The sequence below is a fragment of the Rhinichthys klamathensis genome, unplaced genomic scaffold (assembly GCF_029890125.1).
Source record: "Rhinichthys klamathensis goyatoka isolate OS25496 unplaced genomic scaffold, OSU_Roscu_1.1 h1tg000446l_1, whole genome shotgun sequence".
NCBI classification, from domain to species: domain Eukaryota; kingdom Metazoa; phylum Chordata; class Actinopteri; order Cypriniformes; family Leuciscidae; genus Rhinichthys; species Rhinichthys klamathensis.
In genome coordinates this window covers 1,640,451-1,652,444 of record NW_026606941.1, presented here as the reverse complement: position 1 = coordinate 1,652,444, position 11,994 = coordinate 1,640,451, and the positions used below count along the sequence as shown (strand labels likewise).

At 38.6% G+C, this 11,994-nt stretch overlaps 1 protein-coding gene across 1 annotated transcript; it reads right to left on the bottom strand.

Annotated features, from left to right (window-relative positions):
* Positions 1-7,992: 7,992 nt before the first annotated feature.
* On the bottom strand, positions 7,993-8,938 carry gpr160 (G protein-coupled receptor 160). The gene has a single exon (XM_056236484.1). It carries the CDS (start codon positions 8,899-8,901, stop codon positions 7,993-7,995), a length of 909 nt encoding a protein of 302 aa, XP_056092459.1. The 5' UTR covers positions 8,902-8,938.
* Between the last annotated feature and the right edge of the window lie 3,056 nt (positions 8,939-11,994).

Genomic DNA, 11,994 nt, shown 5'->3' with positions numbered 1-11,994 from the left:
CGAGCCCGATTTTAACCCGACCATTTTTTAATGCGTGGGTCGTTATAACTGACGTTCTCAACTTTCTTTCTCCCGCTCGCAACATTTATGTTTTGTCCCGCCCGCAAATAGACTTTTTTCTGTACCTCCAAATACTTTCAAGTTAGCCTACTTGTCGCCAACATACATCCTCCTGCTAAATTATTTGTTATTAAAGCATTAAAACACAAACCACTGTTAATTTAACATAAAAGCAAGCAGTTTACTATGCGTGCATGGTTTGGCATGACTGAATGCGCGCAAGTGCGCTCTCTTAATAATTCCTGAAAAAAGCTGACAGTTCATCGCGATCTCACACATCTCTGTTATTATCAATGAAGCTGACTGCACAATGAATCTTTCATAATATCCACACGTTGTTCGTTATTATTGGAGGATTTGCCAGCATACAGAATTCAGCACTGAACAAAAGTTCTATCTTAAATAGATAGGGGAGTCTATCTTAAATGCTTCTGATTGGCCATTGCGTTCAAGAAATCAACACATATGTCTGTGATTGGCTATATCGCTCAACGCTGCAAACATGTTATGAATAGAAATTCTGGCCTGTAAATCGTTTCTATTTTGTTTTAGTAGAGTGAGTGCATTACCGCACGCACCCGCGCTTGCACTCGGCCATCAAATCTAGTCCTGCGCCGCACTCTATTGCGTTGGGAGTGCTCGGCTATCTTCCTCTTTTTCCCCTTGGGATCCATGGCCCATGACACACCAGCCGGTTTGTTTGTTTGTTTGTCAGCCACTGGTCTGGCATCACGCCGATCTGACAGACACGTGTGTCACAGTCTATGACGTAAATTCTTCGTTGACAGAAATGTTGAAATTAAATATTTATTATACACATTTTTACAACGTTGAAAAACTTTAAGAATGTTTGTCATCTTTTTCATCCTACAGAAATTATATTAAAAAAAAAAATATTTTTTCCATTTTCAAATTTTTGAAAAAGCTCCAGGGAGCCACTAGGGCGGGGCTTAAGAGCCGCATGCGGCTCTAGAGCCGCGGGTTGCCGACCTATGCCCTAGCGTAAGATATTACGCAGTACGAGAGAACCTCTTGTAAGAGAACGTACTCGGTTACTAACGTAACTTCGGATCTCTCTAGAAGAGGGAACGAGTACTGCGTATCTTTGCCATGCCTGCAAAAACTTCTGGTTCGCTTCGGCGATGAAAAACCAGATTATATCAGCCCATCGAGCTATATTTATAGGCCCAGGGCATGCCCGCTTTGGCGGGAGGTGACGTAGTGGGCGCAAAGCTTGACTTCTCAGAGCATTCTGGTCTGCAACCCATGTCCCCTTCGGTAACATTCCTTTCCCTTGTGTGCCATTTACTCCTTATGAACAGGTTTGGTCCTGCTAACTGGCTCCACCTTTGCCAGAACTTGTCAATTTCTCCTTGGATAACCCTTAATCTCCTGTATGGGTATCCTGCAAAATCAAAATTGGGATGGAACATGGTTGAAGATACATGGGACGTAGTCGAGTTAAAGAGGGTTGTCACTCTTTTTCCCTAAGACATTAGTAAACAGAAAATGGCAACAATTTAAACTTCTAACGTTACATTAACATCTATTAATTTATCTGTCACTCTAATCCAAATAGACTTACAAGTAGCCTAAGTACTAACATTGAAGTTACACAGCAATGAACTTTAGTTAACAGAAAAGAATACCAACTAGTAAGTTAATTAGCTTGACGGAGAGATACAATCTCAAGCGCTCAGTCAGTGTGTTCAGCGAGTGAAAATAAATATGCTAAACGTATACGTTACTATTAGCCTCTAACATACACACTGGCATGTAAAATCTAAGAATGTATTAGCCAATGGCTAATGATAGAAATTATTTAGTCGCCCAGAGTGAAGATTTAGTCGCATATGCGAGTGATTCACTCGCTTTGTAGAGGGTTGAAAACTTAAACGTAATGGAATTACAATCGTCAGAAACAATATTAAACATATTAGTTAGCCAAGTTACATTAGAAAGAACATACCTGATTGATATGAAGTGATCATTCCACAAGCGAAATCCATTGCTTGATGGCTCCCATCTCTCTGTTTTGTTGTGTTGGGTTAGCACGGTTAACAGTGAGCACATTCGTCTGTCAGGATCCTTAGGAATGCGATAAAATGATTTCCCCTTTGCTTTCCTCCGCCTATTCTGGCATCCAGGCGCAGCAGCTGCAGTCCACCATGTTGAAATTGTAAGGTTTTAAAATCTTAAATCATCATTCGACCGCTATTGATACCACTGCTTGCCTGCCAAAATGACGGAGTTTAGATTGCGTGACGAAAGGATTTAAACTTGTGAACACGGAGAAGCACGACGCAAGTGACAAATCACCAGAGGTGGAAAGTAACGAATTACATTTACTCGCGTTACGTAATTAAGTAGTTTTTTTTTGTGTACTTCTACTTTTTTAAGTAGTTTTTAAAATCTGTACTTTTACAAGTACGTTTTGTTTGAAGTATTGTACTTCGCTACATTTGAAATCATATCCGTTACTGAGTAAATAATAATAATACAAGGGAGAAAAAAAAAATCACACTCCGCAAACTACTGCATTGGTTGAGGGGCGGGAGAACAAACTCGCAAGAAAGGTGACGCAGACCCAGCTGAAGCTGAAAGCGAACCGCGATCGAATTCTTATGAAGCGAATTATGGCCACTTTTCTCAGGATATAATTTTTTGTCTAGTAATTTGAATGTTGTATTCGAAAGAAGATGCAACAAAATTACACATTACTGGGTGTTAGATTTTTTAGAGTCACTTATTTGCTTTAAAAAGTCTTTTAAAATGTCAATGACGTCATACACATCGTACGACCAGAAACCTGCTCGTCTGTCTATGCGCGAAAGCACCAGTGAATGAAGGATTGCCGTAAAGCAGGTTTCTGGTCGTAAAACAATCTTCTTTCGAATACAACATTCAAATTACTAGACAAAAAATTATATCCTGAGAAAAGTGGGTTTTTAGGGGTATTGCTCCATAGACCTCCATTCATTCTGCACTCCGCCTGTGAGCGCCCTCATATGGACCTAGAGTGGAACTGCAACCAGTTCAGACCCCGGAAGTTTAATGTGAGTGGGAGTTCTCCCCAAGGGGGTAATCCATCAGCCGGAAGTTGAAGCTGCCTCCGGGGGCCGCCATTGTAGCTGGCTATCACCTGCTGTTAGCATCCCATTGACTCCCATTCATTTTGGCGTCACTTTGACAGCGAATAACTTTACATCTGAGGCGTCCAAAGACTCCATTTGTCCATTATTTATTTCTAAAGAAACACGACAATGTATAAAAGGCTCCATTATTTTGTATCTTACGTTATGGCCCCGTAGAAGCCATTCTTGTAAAAATAGGCTAACGATTGCGTCATAACCACTGGACGCTCTGTCGCACAGTAGAGAAATTACCGTATAGACAGAAGTAGAAGTTCGTAGGCAATCGTTTACTGTCTATGAGGCAATCGGGTGGACATGGAGGCATAAAGTCAAGGGAGAAGCCCATAGATAGAGAGTTCATAAAAGCAACGGGACAAAATATTTCAACAACAGATTTGTTTCAGATTTCAATTCAGATTTGTACCGGCACAGCTACTAGAAGGTCAGAACGGTTGCTCACGTGACAACTACGTCGTCAAGCTCAGTTTGAGCCTGCGCAGAACGCTTGGCTATCAGGAAGTGAGTGCCTATGTTGGGCTTCAACTCTCTCCGTTGAAATCAACGGGGTCGCTGTGTCCATTTCTTTTACTGTCTATGGTTCTCCCCATATTAGACTGGATTCTCTGCCCCGATCTTTCCGATTTGTGGGCGTGTCACTGAGAAACATGGCGGAATACCACAATACTTAAATAGTATGCAGTATGCAGTGATATTGTCAAGGTTTTCAATTTACAGCGCAAAGCTAATTGCTCGCACAGAATATGATGGCATTAACAATGCAACATGTAACGATAAAGTTGGCAGTGAATTTATAAATTAATTAAAAACATTAAAAAACATTAAAAAACAAAGTACATCTGATGCACATTTCTTTGTTCTTCATTTTCTAGAACAAGAGTTTAAGAACCTTACTGTATTTTTGTGTAATTAATTAAGAGAAAGTAGGCTACTCCGCCATCTTACTCCGACGAAAGTGACTCAATATCCCTCGTCTCCTCGCTCCTCCGTCCTCCATCCTATGACCCGGAAACCAATCGAGCTCAGCCATCTTGAAGGACATCTCAATTCTCTAATGGGCTCTATGCACGGCGGTATTTCCGGTGAAGGTCTAAGGATGCTGGATTACTTCCGCCGATCGTAGAGTCCAATGGTATACCGAGAATTTATATTGGTTTTTATACTCTATTGCTATACTAAAGAAACGTTAGTCACAAAAACAGACAAAACAGACACCCCTCATTTTTGTTTATGCTTCTTTGTTTATTATATTAAATAAACACAACTATATATAAAATCACATCTAAACGTATTAAAGTTTCGTTTCAAAGACGAGAGGACAGTAAATTTTGAAGACTCTGCCATAATCCCGGTTTCCTCGGTTTTCCTCCGCTTTAAATCTCCCCAACCGGAAACGCAAGAGCATCCTTGCATCAAACGCGGAAGTTATGCGTGCATATAGCCCATTGCACCAGCACCGCGAGGAGGCGAGGATCGAGGAGTGAGGAGGCTTCCAGAGGAGCTATGAGCGAGGATACACAGGTGTACCCTTTGCGGAAGAGTTTTATCGACTAAACATGACGCATGTATCAATTCTCCTCCCCCTTCACATCTGTCACAATCATTTGAATTTATACTTTACTTTTGTAGTTTTCATAAACCACACAACTCACATATTTCAACAAGGTATCTTGCTTTATTATTATTTATTATGAATTTCTTAAATAAACAAACTTTAACAACATAAGGCCAGATCCTTTAGCACTGCTGATGACGCAGTGAAGTGACGCTCGAGTGATCAAGTATTCCAATGTATAAAAAAAGCTTTCATTCAATTCCTCCGTCCTCGTTTTTTTCCCCTTGCAGCCTTCCCTCGCGTCCTACAGGGGGTGGAGCTGAGACGCGAGGAAAGGAAGCGAGGAAGGAAACGAGGATGCACAAATAAGAACAAATGGTTTCAAGTTTGTTATGATTAAAAGCATTTGTTCAACCAAAAAAAAAAACCTGTTTCATTCATTTAACTGTCATTTTAACTGATGATAATAATAATAACCATAATTTAATAATACAGTTTATTTAATAATTGATTAATACTGTACCGTGATATTTTCTGAGACGTTATCATACTATGAAAATCTCATAACATTACAACCCTACACGGGAGAGTCCCCCACCCCACCCCGCTGTTAAAAAAGTAACTCAGTAACTTTTACTCTGAGTACATTTTAAATGAGCTACTTTTTACTTTTTCAGTAGATTTTTAGACCGGTAATTTTACTTGTACTTAAGTAAAATTTCATGGAAGTAGTACTTTTACTTGAGTAGAATATTGTATTACTCTTTCCACCTCTGCCTATGTCGGAGGGGGTAAATTGGCCCAAAACCGGCTCGATTATCTTGTAGTGTGTGGCTGCTTTAAATTGACCTCAGTAGTCTTATAAAGGGTGCTGTCTAATATTCACTTTTATTCTACTACAATCAGTTTTTTAATTTTTTTTATTTATTTATTTATCAGGGACAATGCACAAAGTACATTAATCTTTCGAAAAGATGTTTTGTGCCAGAGTTAGCCGAAGCTAATTTTCATCCGCAGTCCCCGGGCAGGTGCACACAATTTTTAAAGGGGTCATATAATGGTACATGCACTTTTACAAGTTGATTGTACTGAAATGTGTGTTGGCAGTGTCTGTACACAACCATCATATAATGATAAAAATCCATCCAGTGGTTTTGTTTTAATCTCCTTATATGTTTTCCCCTGCCTCAAATCGAGCCGTTCGAGCCTGTGACGTCACAAGCTCGCACGCCCCTCCCACGATTGTTGATTGACAGGAGCGTTTCAACACAGACCCGCCCTCGCTCATGAGGGAGCTGTCAGTCATAGTCTGCGCGGCGCGGACCGGCGCGGTCATTGTTGATATCCTGGAGCACTCACTGTCTATGAGCAGAATGGCGTCTAAGCGATTGTGGTGTTCTGTTCTTGGGTGCAATAAGGAACACAGCAGTCATTTTAATGTTCCTAAATCCGAACCGCTGAAGACGCATTGGCTGTGTTTGTTTTCGAAGGGAATATTCCCCACGAGCAACGTCAATGCTTTCATGTTTGCGCGAATCATTTCTCACCAGACTGCTTTATAAACGAGGGTCAGTATAAAGCTGGATTTGCTAAGAAGCTGCTCATGAAAAAAGGATCGGTACCAGATTTTCGTGTTCCTGCTGAATCTCCAGAAGAACAGAAGTGAGTGTAACGTTTTATTAAACTTTATATTAATATATTAATCTTTGCAAATCGCTTGCACGCTTCACAATGAATGCATTCATTGTTTACACTCAGGGTACATTATGGCATGTTTTCTATGTATGACGTTCTCAATATAATTCATAATCCCACGTTTATACTGAACAACGCGTTATGGTTATTGTGTTATTGAGTTACAAATGGTGTATGCACAGAACAGAGAGGCGGGGTGAGCAAAGCTCATTATCATTTAAAGTCATATGCACTGAAACGGCGTGCTGAAAACAGAGCTGTTTTTGACCAGGTAAAATAAGTGTTTTCTTACAATACTAATGAGAATTTTTAATTAAAGTATATTACAAACTTTTAATTTAGACCCTAAAGAATCATATTAGCTTGTACAAAAATGGCATTATATGACCCCTTTAAAACATTACATTACAAAACCACTATCAATAGTAAAAATAATGGCAAATAGGCTACACATAATATTAGTCAACGAAAATCATATAAAAACAAACAGATGTTCAAAATGAGAGAACATGTTCAAAAGACAATCTCTATCCATAATATAGGCTACATTAAATGTGCTGATGCTGACACAACTGGTTCTCAAGGATATATTTCTTTAAGTGTTGAGAAAAATGGTTCAGATCTATAGACAGCTTTAAACTGTTGGGGAGTTGATTCCATTGTTTAATGATTTTTAATGAATAAGCTGTCTGTGCAAAGGCGGAGGATCTTTTCGGGATGGCAAGATTTCTGTGAACAGTGGATCGTGAGGTTCGTTTGTTCCGAATAAAGTTTTATGAATTTTTTCATTGAGGGAGGAGCTAGGTTATTAATAATTTTAAAAACAGTTCTCAAATTTGTAAATTGAATTAGGGAATCAAAACTTAATACTTTGTATGTACATAAAATATTGCAATGATGATAGCGAGAGGGGCTTTTCTGTCAAGCACCTTTAACGCCTGATTATAGACTGATCTGAGCGGTTTAAGTGTAGTCTCGTCGGCCTGAGACCAACAGGACAAACAATAAGTGATGTGAGAAGAAATCATGGCATTAAAATACATGAAAGATGCCTCAATTGTCAAACTATTCCTAATATGCTTAAAAATAGAAATATTATATTTAATGGAGTTAGACAGTTTTTTTATATGTTTTTTAAAACTTAACGTTTGATCTATGGACACCTAGATATTTAGTCTCTGTCACGATAGTAATTTTTTGCCCATTAAAATAGATGTTAGGCATATCTTTTACTTTGTTTGACTTAGCGAAGAACATTCCAACAGTTTTTTTAGTATTTAGTGTTAAGCAAGAAGTTTTTAGCCAATTACTTATTTTGTCAGGACAATTTAGTGGCTACTTGCTCCATATCCCTCCCATGTGTGTATGACAGCATCATCTGCATACATGATGATGTCTACGCCCTTGCACACAGCCGGGAGATAATTTATGTAAATACTGAACAACAAGGGTCCCAGACACAGGTTTTAACAAACCACATGTGTTTAATTTTCTTTTTGTAATGCAAACAAAAAAGCAAATACGCATAGGTCAAACATTTAGTGTTTTAACTTCAGTGCGGTCAGTTTGTTGTCCATAATTCCACTCGTCAGCTCCATATGTAAAACAAAAGTACCAGGAACAAAAACCATCTGTAATGGTGTCACTTTGCTGGGAATTCTGTGCAACAGAGCGGCCACACAGTGCCAAAGCGACAGAAAAACTGTTGAGGAAACTCAACCAGATGACGTTTAACTGCAGGTACGCATGCATCTCTATCATTAGCAGCGGTGCGATGATCTTCAGAACGAGAAACGAGGCCCACGTGCTGAGAAACGTATGCATAACCTGCCTTAAACAAATCAAACAGCATTGTGGAGTGGAATGCAGAAAAACCTGTACCCTCCATTTCTCAAAAGGAGCATACGTGTAAAGAATAACAAAAGTGACCGTCAGTAGCAACGCAACAAGAATCTGAGAACTCTGAGGGCTACTGAACAGCTGGCATTGGTGCTTCTCGTCGTCTCTAAACAGTAGAGCAACGTCAGGCACCCAGAAAACATACAAAGCTGCTAGAATCCAAAGGAGACACACTCCCACAATGTAAGTCAGCTTTTGTGTCCAGGATGTGTGTCTTGAGCTTGATGATAGTGTCCAGAAGTTATCTAGTCCCATAAGGAGAAACACTGGCCAGTGGAGCATGGCGTAGATAAAACAAGCAATCTGAGTCAGTAGGCATATGTAGTACCTGGTGAAGTGCCAGCCTGAGATGCTGAAGCCTTCCAGATAGAAAATAGCTGTGAGGACAAAACTCAAGAGACTGTCAATCAGTGCCAAGGAAATGCAGAAGAATCCCGAGAAAGTCCGGATCATGTAGTGACGCTGTACCACGACCACAAGCCAGTTCAGGAAACTCTTGAGCCACAGAACCAGCAGAAGAGAAGGGATTGATGTGTCCATGGTAAGGCATAATCCACGGCAGAAATCACAACAGTCACAACTCTAGTCTTTTTTTGTAACTGGCCAGCAGTTCCTCACTGAAACACTTTATACCAGCTGTCAGTAGACACACCCACTTAAGCAAAGTCCAGCCCTACACATCAAATGAATAGCCCTTTTCTTTGGAAGTTCATTATTAGTAAATCCGTGCATAATTGTCCCACACAATTAAATGTAGGTGTGGTTTTACCTTTCTTTAAGTTAATCTGTTCTTACTATTGCTGATTCAACAACACTACTCGTTCAACAACTTTATTTAAATAGATCTAAAATTGAAAATGAAAATAACTAGAGTAACCAGCATACAGCGCCGCCGCTCCCACCACGCGCATCACGCGCTGTGCGTAGGGCACCAAGTGCTGAGGGGGCACCAAAAATAGCCTAATGAAAAACCAATCATCAAACTTCTTGTTATAATCAGATTCAGCGCGTTCTTCCTCTTCATTCCGCAGCGGCGCCGAGCAGAGACAGAGAGCACGTCAGAAACACAGGACAGGGTGTGTGTGTGTGTGTGTGTGTGATGTGTTCATGTGTGTGTTCATCATTGGTCTGTCACTGCTCGTCAATGTCAGAATATTTGAGATGACCAATCAAATCAAAGTAGGCGGGCTTTATGTTCACAGACGCTGAGCGCGAATTTTAACAGTGCAACTCGACGCTTCAGTGTACGGTCAAGTGCGAGATAAGATGTAAGTAGCTAAACTTAACTTTATTTGACAGTTTTTTTTTTAGGTCATAAATGTTAAACGAATGACAAAAAATAATTAGGCAAACTAATATAGTTTTGTCTAATTTCGCCATTTTGAACTGAAAATAGGCCTATATGTAACATGTAGCCTAGTGTAATAGTTTAGGCTACTGTCATTGTGAGGGGACAAGAAACATGAACAAAGCCGTTTTCATCATGTTAGGCACAGGATTTATAATGAATGTGTACATATTGAGAATAAAATACAAATTGTAACCTTTAGTAAATTAAAAAAGCCAACTTTAGGAGGGGAAGAGACAGGGCAAGATAAAAACAAAGAGAAAAAGAGTGTGATGCTGATGAGGAGAGAAAAATAATCAGCTGCCCACTGACATAGTTTTAAAGCTGTTGTTATCGATTTTTTTTTTTTTTTTTTTTTTTTTTTTGCCTTCACAACATCTTTAAAATGCACATCTGTAGTTCAGAAAAATCCCAAATTTCCCCCGAACACCCCTAACTAACCTGCCTCAAATTCGGGATCCCAGTGATTATAAAACCATGCCATTGCATGGTAATGAAACTAGTTAATAGTAAGCATTAGACCTTAATCTAAAGTGTTACTTTTTAGCTTTTTAATTTTTTTATAAATCATACCCTCATTGGGGGCTTAGCCCCCCTAAATGAAAATCCTAAATAAAAATTCTTTTTTTTTTTAGGGGGGGCGGGGGGACATCATAAAGGAATTATGCTTAGGGCACCAAAATGGCTAGCAGCGGCACTGCCAGCATAGCAGCAATACATTACTTGCCCTTTCATTAATCAACTACTACTATATATATATATATATATATATATATATATATATATATATATATATATATATATACTGTACATACACTACATACTGCTACTTTTCAAATATCCATTAAATTGTTATTTTAATCTTAAACTGACAATTTACTATAAAATGATTAATTTTTACATTTACAACTATGATGATCTAAACAAAGTGTAAAACACAGTGTGAATAATCATGAACCATTTCAAACATTATTATGTGACAATGATTTATATTAACCAGTAAGAGAAAAATATATATATTTGTTTGTGGCAATAATTGCATGACAGCAAAAAAAATTCCACAAATTAAGTTTTTTCCCCTAAAGTTTCCCAAAAGTGAAAGAAAAAGCCACATAATAAATCAGTTAATCACAAGCAGCTTATCTAACAGAGCTATGGCAAATATTAATACATATGGAAGGCTTGCAGTGTCATACACACAAATACCAAACAGTATAATGGTAAATTGTAAGATGATTTGTTCTTTTTTTTACTTCCAAAAATGGTTTACCAGAATTATAAAAATGACATGAAATGTAAGGTTACAGTTTTTACCCATATATAGTAAGGGAACTTACTGTAGTATTATTTTTTATTATATAGTATTATAGTTAAAATTTCAACAACAAAAAATTACAGCATATTAAATATAAAATAAAATCTGTATTGTGGTGGCAATTACATTGTTGTGAAAATGTTCAAGATTAAAAAAAATTAAAATAACATGACAAAACTTTTCTTCAATCATGTGTCCACTGTTGGACATTTGTTAGTAGACAAGTTAAAAATAATTAAAGGAGCTGTATGTAAGAAATTTATTTCAATTAATCATAAAATGGCCCTGAAATGTCACTAGACATTAAGAAATCATGTACATTTCAAAAACTTATATCACTGACAACAGTAGTCTGGCCAGGATATTGTCATTTAAAAAGTGCAGTTGCAGCCCTCAACTGATGTTGATGTTGTCATGTTGTGTTTTGGTCTGATGCTCCACCCTCCACCTATCTACCAATCACGAAGTCAGTAGTGTTGCGGCATCCGGGTTGCCAGCTCTGCCCTAGTTACCACAGCTGCAGCTCGTCACGTTCCTGCTGGATCCTGCAGCCTATCTGGCAACCTCGAGTCACGGAGGAGGGGGAGGGGATACACCGCTCTACAGTAATTTGACAGTGATTGCAGTACTAGTTTTGGCCACAATCTTACATACAGCTCCTTTAAATAAAAAACTAGTGGGAATGTGAAAAGTGTTTAAGAGAGTTTATTACTTCAAGTCCTTGTTGTCTCTTCAACTAAGGTTAAATATATCGTTGTGTGAGAAGGGGCTTGACTTTAAAATGGAGTGGGAACAAGACTTTTAAAAAATCTAAACTGCTAAAACAGAGCATTTGTAATGTTCAGAATAGACAGTTATACTTTCTGACAATATACTTTCTGATGCTGAGGCTTTTCTGTAGCTCAAACAGTAGAGCGTTGGCGCTTGTAACACCAAGGTCATGGGTTCAATTCCCAGGGAAAGCAAGAAT

Excerpts from the sequence above, each read along its gene's own strand:
- gpr160 (XM_056236484.1), bottom strand. The coding sequence starts at position 8,901 with ATGGACACATCAATCCCTTCTCTTCTGCTGGTTCTGTGGCTCAAGAGT.